Here is a 21,238-nt window from a genome sequence, read left to right as displayed (position 1 = left end):
GACCTTGTTGTAGAATAGTACATATTTGTATTCATAATCTAAAATAAGAATGCCTTCAACAACTGGAACGACTGAGTCACCTTGATTGAACCAACGAGCATTCGCCGGCTAACAACACGCTAGTTACCTAGGATACCTGTTTCTTGTATGTAGACATTCGTAATATTTACGACTACTTGATAAAAACTATTTCCTTCAGAGTTTTTGTAACATTAGTGACTGGCGTTTTCAAATGGGTGTAGTTCTACGGAATCTTCAGAACGTGGTGCCGTTGCGACGCGCGAGGCTACGGAAGGATGTGGAGACGTTGAGGCACATATTAGGCATCCAAAAATTTGATTTGGGAGTCATTTGCGTGGACAACCGCAAAATTCAACGCATCAATAACATTTATAGGAAAAAAAATATGCCCACTGATGTCCTCTCATTTCCATTCTATGAGGTTGGTATCTAAGTTGCCTTCCCAGCATTAATCTGCCCCTGTCAAGAGGTCTGGGATTTCATGGCACGGGTGCTAATGCACCACAGGTTCAAGATGCAGTGGTGGGATGGTCTCTGGCCTCTGGAAGTGTTACCCTGTTCGCTATGTGAACATTTGGAAATTGAATTTAGGTAAAGAAACGGTGATCAATGTTTGTTTTGTTTTTAAAGGAGCTGAGGCCTGGGAAGCTGCCTTGCCCCATTTACAGAGATGAACTGAACCTTGGAGACATTTTCTTGGGGGTTGAATACCTGATGAAACAGTGCCAGCAGCAGTCTCAGGATCTTCATGGAATTCTCACAGTGAGCAAGCTACTAGTAAAACAGCCACACAATGCATGCACAACATTTATTTTATTTAACTAGGCAAGTCAGTTAAGAACAAATATGTATTTACAATGACAACCTACAACACAGTAATATCATGCAACAGACATTAAGTCACATTTTCAATCGAAGCCAGGGTCTTTTTGGCGGGAGCTTAAGAGTGAGGCGGGGTGGCCCACCTTTCCTTTTAGAATGGTGAAATACTGTGTGATTAACAGTTTGTCCTGTGACTATCATGTGATAATCATTCACATGCAAAAGTATAACGTTTCTAGTGAAATACTTGCCAGCACACACTAAATATGGTTCTGGGTCCCAAATTGACAGACATTTGTTTTTTATTACACTAAACACTAGTAGTTGCATTAGTGCTTGTTCATTTGACTTTTTTTTGTCCCCCTTCTCCTTGATCAGTCAGTCACTGCTCATGGAATCTGTCATTTGTTGGGTTACAGACATGAAACTGAGGAGGAGTGGAAAGAGGTATGGATGATAAAAGTGCAATGGCTAGGTCCCACATTTTTTCAATGAAAGATTTCCTTTTAACAGTTGTATATCTGTGCTCCCAGATGCTGCAGAAGGAAAGCTACATACTTAATGAGTTCAACAGATTCACTGGCAGACAGCTGGTGCCTCTGACCAAGAAGTGTAGCCAAGATGGGTGACCACCAAGAAGAACCAACTGCAATGGAAGGCCTTTGAAACCAATGGACTTAGCTTTGGATGGATTTGGAAACTTGCAAAGACGACTCCTTGATCATGAATAAACTGCCCATTTCCAAGTGATAGCTACAGACAGTGTCAGCCTTAATGTGATTGCTGAGCTTTTACCTATGGAGCTAGACAGGCTACTCTTTTTTTTTTTTACAATCAAACTGCACTACTCATGACTTGACATTGATGAATTAAAAACATCCAAAACCATTGTTTAAATTCACTTTTATTTTAAAATGGAAGGAGGAAGTCAAATACTGGAGCCTGAACTACAAAAAAAAAAAAACTCCACTCTGCTACTTCTTTGCCTTCCACATCAGACACGCTTGTCAACCTAAAACATGTTCATTTTCACTTAATGCAAGCAGGAGACCAGTAAATAGCTAGCCAAACCCTAATCTTAGCAAAAAGTAGTCTAAAAGATGTGAATACTGGTCAGGTGTGATGAGACATCCGAGCTGGCCAATAAACAGACCTCTGCTAAAATAAATAGTTAAATCTTATGGCCTTATTAAAAGCAAAGCCTATGCAGGATAGCTTACGCATGTAATACATGTTTCTGCATTGTCAGCGGTTTGAAGGAACACATTCTAAACAAAGTGGTTGTGCATTTCTCAAAGTAAAGCGCTTTAGAAAAAGAAACTACCGGTTCTGTACTGGGTGCGTAAGCTTCTAAAAATAAAAAAAAAAGCAAGCTACTTTATTAATGTTTAGTTTGTCAAGGTGATAAAACATGAATAAAACAGCAACAAACAGTCCATATGTAAATCATTGCAAGAAATTGAAAAAAAAAAAAAACACAACTCTAGAACAGAATACAAACATAAGCAGTATTGGCAAATCTATGCCACAAAATAAATATTGCACCACATGTATCCGATGCATATAGAAGAAAGTACTAACCTTAAATTAGCTTTAATTCCAGCACAAGAATAAATCTTGGTTTTCGATAGATTATTAGAAATTGAGTCAACCATACAATCCATCTGACACTTTCTATCAAAGTTCTTAAACGCATGATAGTTAATATCATACGAGTGCCAAGAAACTATTTTACAAGTTATTCAACAAATCATAGAAAAGAAACAAAGTTTGGGGGCTAATCTCTCTCAGGCTTGAATAAACAAAGAACATAGTCAACTCCTATATTTTGAGTGTGCTGCATGTCTCATTTCTGAGTAGACCTGGAGAGAAGAATGTGGGCTGTATGTGTGCTGATGTCTTGCGCCTGACAGAAGCTACCTTGGTCTGTTGTGTTTTGTTTTTAAAAAAGGGACAAAGTGCCTGAAGAGGGCAAAATGTGGACGGCAATCAGTAGTACTGGAGAAGGGTTCTCTTTAACCCGACACATCTGATGGGGAACAGCTCTGTGCTGTTGGAGTGTGTTGGTTGGTGTGATTAATTGATGACAGACTGGTGGCTCAGAGGGGCTGCAGGACGGTCCTCCCTGCCTCTGAGGCTCCTCCACTGGCCCCGGTTCTCTCCAGCTCAGAAAGCTCCTCAAAAACATCCCTGAGAGGAGGGAACAAACACAGCAGTCAGTCAAGGCATCCACACCCATCATAGTGGGTTCCAGTGTATATGATACACACAACACCAAGTTAGGCAACATCTCCTACAATAAGTGAATGTACAACTTCATTTGTTTTAATGTCCTTTATTTGTATTAAACCCCCCCCAGCATTCTTCGAGATAGTAGACTGTTTAATTTCCCCCCTTAATTTTTTCTGAAAAAAGAAGAGCTTTGAACAAATTGCATGAGAGGGGGGGGGGGGTTCCCAGCTTCTGCTCAGTTGCCCATTGTTGTTGGCAGCCCTGCTTACTGGAGCTGGGTCTCGCTCAGCCGCCACTGGATTGTACCCAGAAACTGTATACCACAGGTATATGACAAAACATCAATTTTTGCTGCTCTAATTACATTGGTAGCCAGTTTATAATAGCAATAAGGGGTTTGTGGTATATGGCCAATATACCAGGCCACAGGCTGTATCCAGGCACTCTGCGTTACGCATAAGAACAGCCCTTAGCCGTGGTATATTGGCAATATACCACCCCCCCCCCCAGTGCCTTATTGCCTAAGCATAAGAAAACAGGGTTTTAGTATTCAGTAGGGGATACTGTTGCAAAGTTATTGCAACTGAAAACAAATCTGTTCTTATTGGACAAGTTCAGGACACGTTCTCCACTGAACACAACCCCGCCCTCCATCTGAAGCTGGAATAGGGACCTTGATGGAAGAGAAGAGGGACACTCACTTGTGCATGTAGAAGAAGATGTATCCGCTGCGGTCGCGGTCCCTCTGCACCATGGCCTCCTGTGTGCGCGACACGTCCAGGTCGTTGTAGGTCAGCCACGACTGCTTCTTCATGTCGTAGATGTCGCTGATGTAATGGCCTGAGAGTCGGGCGATTGAATTATAGGTTAATATTAGACAAGAATCCAGTGTTTGGGGTTCTCATGGTATCGTAATCATATATGTTGTCTCAGCTCACACAACCTTACATTTTCATGCTTTACGTTGTTTCACGGATGAGTGATAATCGGTGGCTCCTGTTACACCGTAGTGTGTTTTGAGATGCGCAGAAATCCGTTGCTACCAAAAAATATGAATGATATTCATGCTTCAATATTCATTCAACTTGAACACATTTTTTGGGTCCCACAAATAACGGTGCATCTCGTAACACAGCCATATATCTTAGCAGACTGTGGTTTATAGGGAGGGCAGTGCTTACCAGAGGAGGAGCTGCTCCCGATGTGACTGACTACACTGATCAGCCGGAAGGAATTGGCCAGATCTCCACTCTGGGAACAAGAAAGGAAGAAGTTGTCAAAGCCAGGACGTTTCACTCCATTTCAAAACGTTTCTCCTTACTTAATGTCAGACACCCAGAACTAAAATGTTGTGTAATTGCATCAGAAGCTCGATTAAATTCTGGTGGCGGCGGGGGGGGACATATATACACACACACACACACACGTTAGAAAAGATACTAACAAGAATAGCCATTTCTCGACCCCCTAAACAGAAACTCTCTGCCAGTTTCAGGCAAGTCTATGGGCCAAATGTCCCATTTAGAAATTTGTAAGATGCGAGCACCTGCAAAATCACGATTTGTCCAAATCAGTGACAAAAAAAACTGCGTACCAGAACAAAGTTGCTCGTTAGTCGTCACATCTCAGTCTCTTGTAAGACACTACCATTTATGTTATGCGTGTCTGTCCACGAGAGTTTACTCCCTACTGAACAGGACCCTGGTGAAGGCTGGTTAGTGTGGGAGATGAGGAAAAGGAGGGAGGCTCTGTACCTCAGCGTTCCTCTTCAGGTCCCCAGCCTCTGCTTCACTGTACTCCATGTCCAGCACCTCTTCGTTCCCAGAATCCTCGTCTGAACACAGCAGCTCCGGCAACGAGTTGTTGAACTCTGGGAGGGAGAAACCAGAGCAGAGCAGATCAAGACACGTGAAAACCACTGAAATGCGCAGCCCAGGGGTTGGAACCAGTTCAGGGAACCAAAAAATAACGACATTTTTCAGAGGAAGTGAAACCGGGAACAAAAGGGATCTCTCGTGTTCTGGAACAAAACCGTTATTTTCATATCTTGCCTAGGGCTTACTAACATTCTTTTTAGTTCCCAAAATATTCCTAATGTCTAGAATATAATTTGGTAATTTTGTGAAGTTATAATGCTAGTAACAGCCTAAACACATTCCAATTCACATCATGATGTTCAGCGCTTCAAGCCAAGCCCCTCCATGTCCACCACGTTGCCCTCTCCTCACCTGTGAAATTTCAGTCGCATCTCGCGCCTGCACTTATCTGACCAATCAAACATGTAAATAAGACAGTGATGTAAAGTACTTAAGTAAACATACTTTAAAGTACTACTGAAGTAGTTTTTTGGGGGTATCTGTACTTTACTATTTCTATTTTAGACAACTTTATACTTGTACTTCACTACATTCTTAGAGACAATGACTCCATACATTTTCCCTGACACCCAACAGTACTCGTTACATTTTGAATGCTTAGAAGGACAGGAAAATCGTCTAATTCACACACTTATCTGGGGGACTCACTAAACATATGCTTCGTTTGTAAATTATGTATGAGGTTTGAAGCGTGTCCCTGGCAATCCATCAATTTAAAAATATATATATTTTTTTTAAAGAAAATGGTGTCGTCTAGTTCGCCTAATATAAGGAATTGGAAATGATTTATACTTTTGATACTTAAGTACATTTGAGAAATTACATTTACTTTTGATACTTAAGCATATTTAAAACCAAATACTTTTAGACGTTTACTTAAACAGGATTTTTCTGGGTGACTTTCACTTGAGTCATTTTCTATTAAGATATCTTTACTTTTACTCAAATATGACAATTTCCACCACTGATCAGGGATGGGCAACTGCTGGCATGCGGCCCGCAGGCCCCCTTTTGGAGGCCCTCGGATCAAATTCAACTCAACTTCCTGTTTGTTGCAAGTTAGAATACACAAGGTGCAATTTAGAAATGTGGATGTGAATCAGCAGTTTCTCTATTGTTATATCTGTCACTGATAGTCAATTAGCTAATGTCAACTAAATGTTTTTAGATTGGTAAATTAGATTGCTGGCCGCTAAACTAAACTTGTTATCACGGTCAAATTATCGGCCAGGGCCCCTCCCATTGATTTTGTTAGTCTCACTCAGATACCATATTAAAACTGCAAATATTTCTCTCTACACTATGACAAAATTGCACAAAATGAACTCTAAAAGTTAAGTCTCTCCGCTGTCAAAAGGTGGGCCACTAAAATGTTTTGCCCGCAGTGTGTGTGTGGGGGGGGGGCAACTACAGCCCCTCATGAGTCCAGAGTGTGTGGCCCCCACCCCTATCAAAGTTGCCCCTCCCTGACCTATATGAACTGCTACTTTTTTAATTTATTGGTTCGAACCGATTCAGAACATATTTTCTGGTTGGAACACCGGAACTGATTCCAACCCCTGGTGTAAACACACACACACTACTTTTATTTTGTGATGCTGAGTATATGCTTAAAAAAGGGGTACCAGTTTCTATGCTGTACCTTGCAGGCTGAGCTCTGTGGCTCTCTTGAGGTCGTCGTCCTCCCTCATCTCTTGGGCTTCCTGTAGGACATACCACAAATTGAAAATGTCACTGGAATGTATTGCGATGGTGCAACAAGGCAGCATTGCTGGATACAGGGTCAAATGGACATCTAGTTGACATTATATGAAGTTGGTGGATCAGAGCTTCAACCCAATTTTGGGTATTCACCAAAACATGCAGAGGGAAGATTAGCCTACATTACAAAAACATTGGTGAACCACAGACACCAGGTTTATCCAACAGTAAAAAGGGTAGAGCTGTATCGGTCTCTATGTAATGGCCTAGTGTGTGTTGGGAGTCTTACTTGCTCCTGCAGGCTCTGGGCCAGGGCTTGCTGCAGCTCCTGCTCTTCCCGCTCCTGCTCCAGGCTAAACTGCTGCACCCAGTCCAGCTCCCCCTGCACCCCCTCAGGTGTCTGGTTTTCCTTGTTTTCATCCATGGTCAGATCCAGGGAGTCCAGCGCATCTACACACACAGATACACTCTGTTGCGCAAGGGTTGGTGAAACGCACATTTCAAAACAGTCCATGGTCTTCATGACTTAGTATAGGATAGTTCAAGGAAATTACAATTTCACAAATTTCATAATGGACATCTAGTAACTACAGAGAGTTGTTTTGGTGTGTTATCCGTTTAAGCCTACACTTCCCCCTTCTCTCCTGGCTGGGGTGTGTGTGTGTCGTGGTTACCTGCAGACGGTTTGCTGTCCGTCTCCAGCAGGTCTGGGTGGTAGTTTGGCTCCTGGGTGTCGGGGTCGGCGTCCCCAAAGCCCGTGTCGGGGCTGCTGGTTGGCTCGTCCTCAGGGGTGGGGCAGGAGAGACCAGTGTCTTGACAACTCATCTCTAGCACTACCGCCAGCATCGCCTCATCGTTGATGTCTGACGCGTCTGTGTGTTGGACGCCTCGCTGGACCGAAACACACAACCAGAGCCCACCATGTCACACCGGACCTAAACCAACAGTATTCTTTCAACCTGTCCCTGCATGTGTCAGTGGTTAAGTTGTAGTAACTAATTTCTCCCGAGTCCCCCTACCTCCTCTGCTTTGTCGTCAGGCAGACAGTCGCTGAGGCGTCGCTTGCGGCTCACCGCCTTCCGGCTCAGCTCCTCCTCGCTGTCAGAGTCCACCAGGATACTGCTGGAGCTGCCCCCTGCCTTCAGAGACACTTTCCTGGGGGAAGGAAATAAAGACAGTGGTTAGAAGATCCAAACATTTACACCTGTGGTTTTCAACCTGTGGACCAGAGGTATTGCAGGTGGTCCAACATTTTTTCATTTATTTTTAGAATCTAATTTTGTCATTTATAATTACTTTACACAATGCAAATTGTAATAACAATGTATTTTATTTAACGAGGCAAGTCTTACATTTTTATTTACAATGACAGCCTACCAAAAGGCAAAAGGCCTCCTGCGGGGACGGGGGCTGGGATTTAAAAAAAAGAGACAACGCAACACTACATGAAGACAGAACTAAGACAAACACAGCATGGTTGCAACAAAACATGGTACAAACATTATTGGGCACAGACAACAGCACAAAGGGAAAGAAGGTAGAGACAACGACACATTACTCAAAGCAGCCACAACTGTCAGTAAGAGTGTCCATGATTGAATCTTTGAATGAAGAGATTGAGATAAAACTGTCCAGTTTGAGTGTTTGTTGCAGCTCGTTCCAGTCACTAGCTGCAGTGAACTGAAAAGATGAGCGATTCAGGGACGTGTGTGTTTTGGGGACCTTTAACAGAACGTGACTGGCAGAACTGGTGTTGTATATTTTTGTATTTTTTATTTATCCATTATTTTACCAGGTAAGTTGACTGAGAACACATTCTCATTTGCAGCAACGACCTGGGGAATAGTTACAGGGGAGAGGAGGGGGATGAATGAGCCAATTGTAAATTGGGGATTATTAGGTGACCATGATGGTTTGATGGCCAGATTGGGAATTTAGCCAATATAGTATTTGGAGGATATACAGTGCCTTGCGAAAGTATTCGCCCCCCTTGAACTTTGCGACCTTTTGCCACATTTCAGGCTTCAAACATAAAGATATAAAACTGTATTTTTTTGTGAAGAATCAACACAAGTGGGACACAATCATGAAGTGGAACGACATTTATTGGATATTTCAAACTTTTTTAACAAATCAAAAACTGAAAAATTGGGCGTGCAAAATTATTCAGCCCCCTTAAGTTAATACTTTGTAGCGCCACCTTTTGCTGCGATTACAGCTGTAAGTCGCTTGGGGTATGTCTCTATCAGTTTTGCACATCGAGAGACTGAATTTTTTCCCATTCCTCCTTGCAAAACAGCTCGAGCTCAGTGAGGTTGGATGGAGAGCATTTGTGAACAGCAGTTTTCAGTTCTTTCCACAGATTCTCGATTGGATTCAGGTCTGGACTTTGACTTGGCCATTCTAACACCTGGATATGTTTATTTTTTAACCATTCCATTGTAGATTTTGCTTTATGTTTAGGATCATTGTCTTGTTGGAAGACAAATCTCCGTCCCAGTCTCAGGTCTTTTGCAGACTCCATCAGGTTTCTTCCAGAATGGTCCTGTATTTGGCTCCATCCATCTTCCCATCAATTTTAACCATCTTCCCTGTCCCTGCTGAAGAAAAGCAGGCCCAAACCATGATGCTGCCACCACCATGTTTGACAGTGGGGATGGTGTGGTCAGGGTGATGTGTTGCTTTTACGCCAAACATAACGTTTTGCATTGTTGCCAAAAAGTTACATTTTGGTTTCATCTGACCAGAGCACCTTCCACATGTTTGGTGTGTCTCCCAGGTGGCTTGTGGCAAACTTTAAATGACACTTTTTATGGATATCTTTAAGAAATGGCTTTCTTCTTGCCACTCTTCCATAAAGGCCAGATTTGTGCAATATACGACTGATTGTTGTCCTATGGACAGAGTCTCCCACCTCAGCTGTAGATCTCTGTAGTTCATCCAGAGTGATCATGGGCCTCTTGGCTGCATCTCTGATCAGTCTTCTCCTTGTATGAGCTGAAAGTTTAGAGGGACGGCCAGGTCTTGGTAGATTTGCAGTGGTCTGATACTCCTTCCATTTCAATATTATCGCTTGCACAGTGCTCCTTGGGATGTTTAAAGCTTGGGAAATCTTTTTGTATCCAAATCCGGCTTTAAACTTCTTCACAACAGTATCTCGGACCTGCCTGGTGTGTTCCTTGTTCTTCATGATGCTCTCTGCGCTTTTAACGGACCTCTGAGACTATCACAGTGCAGGTGCATTTATACGGAGACTTGATTACACACAGGTGGATTGTATTTATCATCATTAGTCATTTAGGTCAACATTGGATCATTCAGAGATCCTCACTGAACTTCTGGAGAGTTTGCTGCACTGAAAGTAAAGGGGCTGAATAATTTTGCACGCCCAATTTTTCAGTTTTTGATTTGTTAAAAAAGTTTGAAATATCCAATAAATGTCGTTCCACTTCATGATTGTGTCCCACTTGTTGTTGATTCTTCACAAAAAAATACAGTTTTATATCTTTATGTTTGAAGCCTGAAATGTGGCAAAAGGTCGCAAAGTTCAAGGGGGCCGAATACTTTCGCAAGGCACTGTAGTATATGGAGGATGAGGGCTGCAGTAGAGCTCTCAAATACGGGGGAGTGAGGCCGAAGAGGGTTTTATAAATAACCATCAACCAGTGGGTCTTGTGACGGGTATACAGAGATGACCAGTTTACAGAGGAGTATAGAGTGCAGTGATGTGTCCTATAAGGAGCATTGGTGGCAAATCTGATGACCGAATGGTAAAGAACATCTAGCCGCTCGAGAGAACCCTTACCTGCCAATCTTTAAATTATGTCTCTACAATCTAGCATGGTCATCTGAATCAGGGTTAGTTTGGCAGCTGGGGTTGAAAGAGGAGCGATTACAATAGAGGAAACCAAGTCTAGATTTAACTTTAGCCTGCAGCTTTGATATGTGCTGAGAGAAGGACTTTGCACTGTCTAGCCATACTCCCAAGTACTTGTATGAGGTGACTACCTCAAGCGCTAAACCCTCAGAGGAAGTAATCACACCTGTGGGGAGAGGGGCATTCTTCTTACCAAACCACATGACCTTTGTTTTGGAGGTGTTCAGAAATAGGTTAATGGTAGAGAAAGCTTGTTGGAGAGCATTTAACACAAAATCTGGGGAGGGGCCAGCTGAGTATAAGACTATCATCTGCATATAAATGGATGAGAGAGCTTCCTACTGCCTGAGCTATGTTGTTGATGTAAATTGAAAAAAAGCATGGGGCCTAGGATTGAGCCTTGGGGTAGTCCCTTGGTGATAGGCAGTGGCCGAGAAAGCAGATGTTCTGACTTTATACACTGCACTCTTTGGAGGAAGTTAGCAAACCAGGCCAAAGACCCCTCAGAGACACCAATACTCCTTAGCCGGCCCACAAGAATGGAATGGTCTACCGTATCAAAAGCTTTGGCCAAGTCAATAAAAATAGCAGCACAATCAAACAATGGTGACATCATTGATGACCTTTAAGGTTGCAGTGACAAATCCATAACCTGAGCGGAAACCAGATTGCATACCAGAGAGAATACTATAGACATCAAGAAAGTCAGTCAGTTGATTATTTACAATTTTCCCCAACACTTTTGATAAACAGGGCAAACTATAAATAGGTCTGTAACAGTTAGGATCTGCTTTGTCTCACCCTTTAAATAAAGAACAAACCGTGGCTGCCTTCCAAGCAATGGGAACCTCCCCAGAAAGGAGAGACAGGTTAAAAATATCAGAGATAGACTTGGCGATGATAGGGGCAGCAACCTTAAAGAAGAAAAGGTCTAAACCATCTGACCCAGATGTTTTTTTGGGGTCAAGTTTAAGGAGCTCCTGTAGCACCTCGGACCCAGCAACTGCCTGCAGGGAGAAACTTTGTAGCGGGGCATAGGAAAAAGAGGGAGAAGCATCGGGGATAGTTGCATTAGAAGGCGTGGGAGATGAGGAAATGGGCAAGGAGGCATGGCTGAGTCAAACAGGGATCCTGACTTAATGAAGTGGTGATTAAAGAGCTCAGCCATGTGCTTCTTGTCAGTAACAACCACATCATCAACATTAAGGGACATGGGCAGCTGTGAGGAGGAAGGCTTATTCTCCAGGTCTTTAACCATTTTCCAGAACTTTTTGGGATTAGACCCACAGAGAGAACTGCTCCTTAAAAGTAACTAACGGGTAGCCTGAGTGCACCTATTTCTCATTTGCCTGAACGAGAGCCAGTCAGCCTGAGTATGCATGTGCCGAGCCTTTCACCAAATGCAATTCTTGAGGTGGAGTAACTCTGCAAGATCACGGTCGAACCAGGGGCTGAACCTGTTTTTATTTCTCACGTCTGTTAACAAAACCACTGAAAATATCAAAAAAGGTCCAAACGTCTTCGACAAAGACGTGAGAATCAAGCTGATTCTACACCGTTTTACAATAATAACACAACTATTAATAATAAGTTACATTTACTGATAAAATGAACTCTAAATTTGACCGCCAAGATACTTTGTTAAATTGTACCATTCCTGGAATGTGATCCTCAAGAGTTTGCCGGTGATTTGGTAGTCCCTGGAATGGAAAAGTTTGGGAACTGCTGATCTACACAATGTTCACATCAAAGAAACAAGAGACGTACTGTAAACATGATTGGTGTCCATGGGGTGGAAGTGATACCATAGTGTTACAGAACGGTTAAATGAGTGGCTTACCAAAGTAGTGAGGAGGAGTTCACCAACTGGGAGGCCTTCAGTGTTCGTGCCCTGTACAAAAAAACAGGGTGTGGTAAGGTCATTTAATTTCTGCAGAGCACATTAGAGTAGGATTGTATTGCATTGACAGGCAGAGTGGTCTTTCAATAATCCCTTTGGCGAGATGTGCTATTGACATCAAAGAACAGATCTGTGTAGCCACGTGTGCACATTTGTTTCTAATCCTTGCCGATTAGTAAATTACGTGCACATTTTCGGTCAGCAAACAGGTTTTGTACAGACCAACCCTGGAAAAATCATGGGTGTGTGCATCAACTGCATGTGTGCTAGATGAGAGAGGGAGACATTACAGCAGGTAAGGCTACAAAATAATGACAGAACAACTAGTTAGCCAATTCAGCACCTATTGTGTAGCCTGGATAGTTCTCGGTAGTTAACTATTATCATGTATTAATGTAATTGTCATGTCCAATGTCCTAAAAACTTCACCATAACTACAAATGGCGACACGCAGTTGATCAACGGGTGCGTTAATAAATCAATGCTTACTCCGGCTGTAAAAGTCTGACACCATTGAAAATCTGGGATTCCCTTCTGTTCAACATTGGGCATGTCACTGACAACTTTAAAATATATTCTTAGATAATCCTAATTAAGAATTTAGTAATGTCTCCCATGCTGTCAATAGATCTCCCCTGAAAGGATGTTATCGATAAACAGCTACCTTGCTTTGAAGTAGGCTACTTTAGCCATTTTATTTTTTTAATTTTTAAATATGGCAAGACCTGAAACTGGTTGTCTAGCAATGTTCCACAACCAATTTGACAGAGCTTGAATTGTTTTAAAGAATAATGGGCAAATGTTGACAATACAGTGTGGAAAGCTCTTAGAGACTTACCCAGAAAGACTCACAGCTGTAATTGCTGCCAAACGTGCTTCTACAAAGTATTGACTCAGGGGGTGTGAATACGTATAGAAATGAGATATTTCTGTATTTAATTTTCAATAAATTTGCAAACATTTCTAAAAACATGTTTTCATGGGGTATTGAATATAGATTGGTGAGGAAAATAATCCATTTAGAATTCAGGTTGTAACAATGTAGAATAAGTCAAGGGGTATGAATACTTTCTGAAGGCACTGTAACAGGCCTAATAACACATTTTATTTTGTAAAGTGGTGCCCTGCATCATACAACAATTTTCCGTTACCTTTTTGGTCCAAAGTGTTAAACACCCCAAAAAATGTGGAGTATAAAAATGAATGTCCGGCCTTGGTAAATTGTATAATTATGCAAAAAACGTTCGATAATTTTCACTGTGGGGTGTGTTTCTTACATGGTTCCATGTGCGCTCCAGCCCAGGCTGAGGGGGGGCTGCGTAGTGTCTGTGCAGTGGGACAGCAGTGTGAGATAGCGGGGAATCATCACCTGCTGGCCCAGCTTACTGTTTAGGGACAGCTGGGCGTTGAAGCTGTAGCGCTTCAGGTGCAAGATAAGAACTCTGCATGGGGGGGAAACGACAGAAAGGAATGAATTTAGGGTTCTGGTGAACCTCATACCATTTCTCATTCACTTTAAACATCAGATCACTGTTGTAGACACACGGGCATACCTGGGGAGTCGGCTGAATTTATGAGTCACTGTCGCCGCTTTCCTGCTGCACTTTTCACAAGAATACTCGATTTCCTCCATCTGGAACACACATCAACACACTTTCAACTCATCTACTTCCTATTAGGATGTAGATACTAGGTTAACTGTTTCATTGCATTTAGTGCAGGGGGGGGGTCAAACCTGTTTGCCTCTAGGGCCGCATTCGTTCTTCAACGAGGTCCGGGGAGCCACAATGAAAATATTACATTTCCTTGGCGTCAAAGTTTGCTAAAAAAAAATGATCCTCTATCCTTAACTTTGGTAACTTGATGCTCCCCGACTGTCTAGCTTTCATTTCAGTTATTATTAGTGAGCTGGACACAGTCAAAAAACAGTGACTGTAGCTCCATTATTTCTTCAGTTTCAATTTGGTTTTAGTCATTTTTAAAGTATATTGAGTATGTCCCTCCCACCCAATTTGTTTTGTTTGGTTTTTAATATAAAAAGTTGGTCACCCATGCTTTAATGAGTTGATATTAGGGCTGTTACTGTGACCGTATTACTGCCACACCGGTGGTCACGAGTCATGAAGGCAGTCACAGTAATTATGAGTCTCCAAGTGCTGATGATGGTCATTAGTAGCCTAACAAACTTGCTAACTGCCTGGTACTCAGCACTCTACTGTCCCTCTAATCACTCTGACATCAATGCAAATGTTATCAAATCTAATCAAACACTTCATGAGAGCCCATGTTGTGCAACATTTCTATAGGCTATGCAATTGCGTGAGAAAGAAAAGTGATGGCCTCTTAAGAGGACCCCATCAGCTTTCTATAGGCTAGGCCTTCTATATTTATATCTCAACTCAATTAATAAAGCACATTGCTCATCTTTACAACAGAAGTATAGCCTACCTGGCTGGCATTTAATTTTTAAAATTTTTATTTCACCATTATTTAACCAGGTAGGCTAGTTGAGAACAAATTCTCATTTGCAACTGCGACCTGGCCAAGATAAAGCATAGCAGTGTGAACAGACAACAGAGTTACACATGGAGTAAACAATTAACAAGTCAATAACACAGTAGAAAAAAAGAGAGTCTATATACATTGTGTGCAAAAGGCATGAGGAGGTAGGCGAATAATTACAATTTTGCAGATTAACACTGGAGTGATAAATGATCAGATGGTCATGTACAGGTAGAGATATTGGTGTGCAAAAGAGCAGAGAAGTAAATAAATACAGTATGGGGATGAGGTAGGCAAAAATGGGTGGGCTATTTACCGATAGACTATGTACAGCTGCAGCGATCGGTTAGCTGCTCAGATAGCAGATGTTTGAAGTTGGTGAGGGAGATGAGTCTCCAATTCAGTGATTTTTGCAATTCGTTCCAGTCACAGGCAGCAGAGAACTGGAACGAAAGGCGGCCAAATGAGGTGTTGGCTTTAGGGATGATCAGTGAGATACACCTGCTGGAGCGAGTGCTACGGGTGGGTGTTGCCATCGTGACCAGTGAACTGAGATAAGGCGGAGCTTTACCTAGCATGGACTTGTAGATGACCTGGAGCCAGTGGGTCTGGCGATGAATATGTAGCGAGGGCCAGCCGACTAGAGCATACAGGTCAGAGTGGTGGGTGGTATAAGGTGCTTTAGTAACAAAACGGATGGCACTGTGATAAACTGCATTCAGTTTGCTGAGTAGAGTATTGGAAGCTATTTTGTAGATGACATCGCCGAAGTCGAGGATCGGTAGGATAGTCAGTTTTACTAGGGTAAGTTTGGCGGCGTGAGTGAAGGAGGCTTTGTTGCGGAATAGAAAGCCAACTCTAGATTTGATTTTAGATTGCAGATGTTTGATATGAGTCTGGAAGGAGAGTTTACAGTCTAGCCAGACACCTAGGTACTTATGTGCACATATTCTAGGTCGGAACTATCCAAATCAAATCAAATTTATTTGTCACATAACATGGTTAGCAGATGTTAATGCGAGTGTAGCGAAATGCTTGTGCTTCTAGTTCCGACAATGCAGTAATAACCAACAAGTATTCTAACAATTCCAAAACTACTGTCTTATACACAGTGTAAGGGGATAAAGAATATGTACATAAGGATATATGAATGAGTGATGGTACAGAGCAGCATAGGCAAGATACAGTAGATGGTATCGAGTACAGTATATACATATGAGATGAGTATGTAAACAAAGTGGCATAGTTTAAAGTGGCTAGTGATATATTTACATATTTTCCCATCAATTCCCATTATTAAAGTGGCTGGAGTTGAGTCAGTGTCAGTGTGTTGGCAGCAGCCACTCAATGTTAGTGGTGGCTGTTTAACAGTCTGATGGCCTTGAGATAGAAGCTGTTCCAGTCTCTCGGTCCCAGCTTTGATGCACCTGTACTGACCTCACCTTCTGGATGATAGCGGGGTGAACAGGCAGTGGCTCGGGTGGTTGATGTCCTTGATGATCTTTATGGCCTTCCTGTAACATCGGGTGGTGTAGGTGTCCTGGAGGGCAGGTAGTTTGCCCCCGGTGATGCGTTGTGCAGACCTCACTACCCTCTGGAGAGCCTTACGGTTGTGGGCGGAGCAGTTGCCGTACCAGGCGGTGATACAGCCCGCCAGGATGCTCTCGATTGTGCATCTGTAGAAGTTTGTGAGTGCTTTTGGTGACAAGCCGAATTTCTTCAGCCTCCTGAGGTTGAAGAGGCGCTGCTGCGCCTTCTTCACGATGCTGTCTGTGTGAGTGGACCAATTCAGTTTGTCTGTGATGTGTATGCCGAGGAACTTAAAACTTGCTACCCTCTCCACTACTGTTCCATCGATGTGGATAGGGGGGTGTTCCCTCTGCTGTTTCCTGAAGTCCACAATCATCTCCTTAGTTTTGTTGACGTTGAGTGAGGTTATTTTCCTGACACCACACTCCGAGGGCCCTCACCTCCTCCCTGTAGGCCGTCTCGTCGTTGTTGGTAATCAAGCCTACCACTGTTGTGTCGTCCGCAAACTTGATGATTGAGTTGGAGGCGTGCGTGGCCACGCAGTCGTGGGTGAACAGGGAGTACAGGAGAGGGCTCAGAACGCACCCTTGTGGGGCCCCAGTGTTGAGGATCAGCGGGGTGGAGATGTTGTTGCCTACCCTCACCACCTGGGGGCGGCCCGTCAGGAAGTCCAGTACCCAGTTGCACAGGGCGGGGTTGAGACCCAGGGTCTCGAGCTTGATGACGAGCTTGGAGGGTACTATGGCGTTGAATGCCGAGCTGTAGTCGATGAACAGCATTCTCACATAGGTATTCCTCTTGTCCAGATGGGTTAGGGCAGTGTGCAGTGTGGTTGAGATTGCATCGTCTGTGGACCTATTTGGGCAGTAAGCAAATTGGAGTGGGTCTAGGGTGTCAGGCAGGGTGGAGGTGATATGGTCCTTGACTAGTCTCTCAAAGCACTTCATGATGACGTAAGTGAGTGCTACGGGGTGGTAGTCGTTTAGCTCAGTTACCTTAGCTTTCTTGGGAACAGGAACAATGGTGGCCCTCTTGAAGCATGTGGGAACAGCAGACTGGGATAGGGATTGATTGAATATGTCCGTAAACACACCGGCCAGCTGGTCTGCGCATGCTCTGAGGGCGCGGCTGGGGATGCCGTCTGGGCCTGCAGCCTTGCGAGGGTTAACACGTTTAAATGTCTTACTCACCTCGGCTGCAGTGAAGGAGAGTCCGCATGAATTCGTTGCAGGCCGTGTCAGTGGCACTGTATTGTCCTCAAAGCGGGCAAAAAAGTTATTTAGTCTGCCTGGGAGCAAGACATCCTGGTCCGTGACTGGGCTGGATTTCTTCTTGTAGTCCGTGATTGACTGTAGACCCTGCCACATGCCTCTTGTGTCTGAGCCGTTGAATTGAGATTCTACTTTGTCTCTGTACTGACGCTTAGCTTGTTTGATAGCCTTGCGGAGGGAATAGCTGCACTGTTTGTATTCGGTCATGTTACCAGTCACCTTGCCCTGATTAAAAGCAGTGGTTCGCGCTTTCAGTTTCACGCGAATGCTGCCATCAATCCACGGTTTCTGGTTAGGGAATGTTTTAATCGTTGCTATGGGAATGACATCTTCAACGCACGTTCTAATGAACTCGCACACCGAATTCGTCAATATTGTTATCTGACGCAATACGAAACATATCCCAGTCCACGTGATGGAAGCAGTCTTGGAGTGTTGAGTCAGCTTGGTCGGACCAGCGTTGGACAGACCTCAGCGTGGGAGCCTCTTGTTTTAGTTTCTGTCTGTAGGCAGGGATCAACAAAATGGAGTCGTGGTCAGCTTTTCCGAAAGGAGGGCGGGGCAGGGCCTTATATGCGTCGCGGAAGTTAGAGTAACAATGATCCAGGGTCTTTCCACCCCTGGTTGCGCAATCGATATGCTGATAAAATTTAGGGAGTCTTGTTTTCAGATTAGCCTTGTTAAAATCCCCAGCTACAATGAATGCAGCCTCCGGATAAATGGATTCCAGTTTGCAAAGAGTCAAATAAAGTTCGTTCAGAGCCATCGATTTGTCTGCTTGGGGGAGGATATATACGGCTGTGATTATAATCGAAGAGAATTCTCTTGGTAGATAATGCGGTCTACATTTGATTGTGAGGAATTCTAAATCAGGTGAACAGAAGGATTTGAGTTCCTGTATGTTTCTTTCATCACACCATGTCTCGTTAGCCATAAGGCTAGGGTGGTGATGCTAGTCGGGCGTGCGGGTGCAGGCAGCGAACGGTTGAAAAGCATGCATTTGGTTTTACTAGCGTTTAAGAGCAGTTGGAGCGTGAAAATGAACCACGGGAAAAGCATCCTCCATTTGCTATTTAAGTGCATACAGTAGATGTATTTTTCCCACTGCCCGGTTTGAGACAGGTGCATGATAAATGGTCCATCCAAAATCAAATTTCACATTTTATTTAGTATATGTAAAGACAAGATTAAATCAAGAATAGTCTGATAGGTGACAAAATTAGCCGATCACTTGTGAATGATATATTATCACTTGTGAACGATGCCCAGCTTGTGTGCAATAAGGCTTTTTTTATAATCATAGTAGCATACCTCATGTAGCCTAGCCCATAAGCCTATAAGTTTTCATAAGGTTTGTATCACAACTAGTGACCAAATAACTTCTTAAAATGAAGCACATTAATCCGCTTTACAAGGGGTGTAGAACCTAACTGGCAACATAAGCAGCCCGCCAGTTTCAAGTTTGGGGAAGATAATTTACCATAAAAGTGTACCTTTATAATAAAAGCATTACATGCATAATCACATTTGCGGTCACTTTTGATAATGGTGTTTTCCCGCTAATGGAACATTTGCGCTTATAGACTACTGCCGTGTGCACATTGCTGCGCTTATAATTTGAAGAAATAGCCTAATAGTTTATCAACATTTTAAGCTAAACATTCTATTCTGTTGCATCAGCCTCATTGTGTAAAAAAAAATGTTATGCTAGTGATTGTATTAATTTGGCATCCCACAAGTGTTCCAGACTCTGTTGGGAATATTTATTTCTTGCACAGAAAATAATAGGTCAACTTTTGTACTATAAGGGATAGTAGATTGACATCGGCAAGTGCTTCTGCTGTTTGTTAGGCCTACTCATCTTGTTGGCTGACAAAGTAAATGTAGACAGTTTCTCCAATATCTTTAATATGCACCTCGGAATTGTATAAGGACACGTGCAGGTGCATTCCCGATGTGTCTGTCTTCACGTGACGGAGACCCATGTGAGTGAGAGGTGCTTCAGAGCACACAGGGAGAAGGAAATTCAAATTATTATATTCAGCCCAAGGGCACAACGGCAACTAGCCGCAAAGGGCATGGATTTCTTGAGGGGGCAACACAGCCAAACAAAGGGGATACCGCCGGGAAATCCGAGGCATTATCAAGTGCTTGTCAAATTGTGAATGAGAGACTGATTAAGTGTGAACAGCCTGCACAAAAAAGCTCATGCCTTTCATGTGACTTTTTTCAAATCATCATTAGAGTCGCATCATGCAGCCTTAGAATGTATAACAAATATAAACAAGGAGCCCAATGTTTGTAGAACTAACGTTACATAAAAAAACTCTAAATTAGGTATATAGGAGTACCTGTTTCTTTAACTGCTCAACATAGAATGTGCGCACTCTCAAATCGTTTGAGGAAAATTTCAGCTTTGTTGAATTGTATTCTTTATACTATAAATTATAATAAAATAATGGCATGGGATTCTAAGAAAAATGTCAGCTAAATGAGTATAGCCCACAGCAATATGGCAAAGCCAGATAAGGACAACACGGAGTATGCTATTCTGTTCTTCTGAAATTCTTCATATCATGTTTCTTTAGACCAGTCTAAAATAAATAATGGATTTATTGTGAAAGTGAAGGCCATACTACATGGATTTATTAGACTTTTTAAAATGTAGATGTCCAAAGGTCTGTATCCGTGGCTTGTAGGCTGTGTGTGGAAGCCAGGAATTGCTAAATGTGTTCATGTTAATTGATCATTAGGTCAATTACCGTGAGACCGGCAGTTATTTGCTTGACAATGCCCGGCTGACGAAATTTCATGACCGCCACAGCCCTAGTTGATATACAATATATTTGGACAGGAGCTAGCCTGGTGGTTTTTGGGGACAGCGGACACGCACCCTGAAGAAGAGGTCCAGAGAGTCCTGGATGGACCGGAGAGGTATGGTCTTCTTCCTGCGAGGCAGGTCAATGGACAGGTCGTTGAACTGCTCCCGTTTGGTCACCACTTCTCCACAGCTGAAACCACACAATAGCACAACCTTTTTTCATGATTTGTTGTTTATAACATGACATTCAGTCGGTCTTTATGATAACTTCATATGCTTAGGAAAGGTAATACCATAAAAGCTAAAGGTATGGACTATTAAAAGCTAAATCTATGGCATCAATTATTTTATTTTCCATCAGGGAAGAGATGTACCACCCAGAAATCCACAGTCTGATGATTCACTCACCCTTTGCAGGTGATGGTGTGCTGCACCTCAAATTCCATGTTGACCACCACGGGGCAGGTGTACGTGTGTGAGGTGTCCGCCTCCTCCCCAGGCCTGACCGCGGCCGCCTGCTGGGGGGCCTCGTCCCACGCCGCCGATTCGCTCTTCCAGCTCTTGTTCACCTTCTCCATGTCCTCCTTAAGCTGGTCCAGACACTGGCTCAGGAACTCATGGGCGTCCTGGGGGGGAGGGGGGCGTGAGTATACAGAGCTACAAAAGAGCCAAAATGGTTGTGGT

General features: G+C 43.1%; 2 protein-coding genes across 3 annotated transcripts in view; one reads left to right on the top strand and one right to left on the bottom strand.

Moving 5' to 3' along the window:
• The first annotated feature begins 53 nt into the window (after positions 1-53).
• Positions 54-1,731, top strand: ybey (ybeY metalloendoribonuclease). 2 transcript variants are annotated; one of them, XM_024388801.2, is made up of 5 exons: positions 54-145; positions 243-442; positions 652-783; positions 1,222-1,290; positions 1,377-1,731. In XM_024388801.2, the coding sequence occupies exons 2-5, from the start codon at positions 407-409 to the stop codon at positions 1,470-1,472; spliced, it is 333 nt and encodes a 110-aa protein (XP_024244569.1). In that variant the 5' UTR covers positions 54-145; positions 243-406; the 3' UTR covers positions 1,473-1,731. The 2 variants fall into 2 exon arrangements, with proteins under 2 accessions (XP_024244569.1, XP_024244568.1); XM_024388800.2 differs by lacking the exon at positions 54-145 and having other exon boundaries at positions 233-442.
• The window catches only part of LOC112225132 (ubiquitin carboxyl-terminal hydrolase 37), a 35,807-nt gene continuing 16,298 nt past the window's right edge, over positions 1,730-21,238 (bottom strand). Inside the window, exons 12-24 of the mRNA XM_024388799.2 lie at positions 20,963-21,180; positions 20,627-20,744; positions 13,984-14,063; positions 13,708-13,872; positions 12,371-12,421; positions 7,673-7,808; positions 7,328-7,544; positions 6,943-7,103; positions 6,595-6,655; positions 4,830-4,945; positions 4,257-4,326; positions 3,777-3,915; positions 1,730-3,033 (exon numbers count right to left, since the gene is read on the bottom strand). Of these exons, the coding sequence (XP_024244567.1) occupies positions 2,943-3,033; positions 3,777-3,915; positions 4,257-4,326; positions 4,830-4,945; positions 6,595-6,655; positions 6,943-7,103; positions 7,328-7,544; positions 7,673-7,808; positions 12,371-12,421; positions 13,708-13,872; positions 13,984-14,063; positions 20,627-20,744; positions 20,963-21,180 (1,623 nt within the window). The 3' untranslated portion in view covers positions 1,730-2,942. The remainder of the gene's footprint in view (positions 3,034-3,776; positions 3,916-4,256; positions 4,327-4,829; positions 4,946-6,594; positions 6,656-6,942; positions 7,104-7,327; positions 7,545-7,672; positions 7,809-12,370; positions 12,422-13,707; positions 13,873-13,983; positions 14,064-20,626; positions 20,745-20,962; positions 21,181-21,238) is intronic.

The sequence above is a fragment of the Oncorhynchus tshawytscha genome, linkage group LG26 (assembly GCF_018296145.1).
Source record: "Oncorhynchus tshawytscha isolate Ot180627B linkage group LG26, Otsh_v2.0, whole genome shotgun sequence".
Classification (NCBI taxonomy): domain Eukaryota; kingdom Metazoa; phylum Chordata; class Actinopteri; order Salmoniformes; family Salmonidae; genus Oncorhynchus; species Oncorhynchus tshawytscha.
Note: the sequence above shows the minus strand (reverse complement) of the source record. Positions and strands in the feature narration are given on the sequence as shown.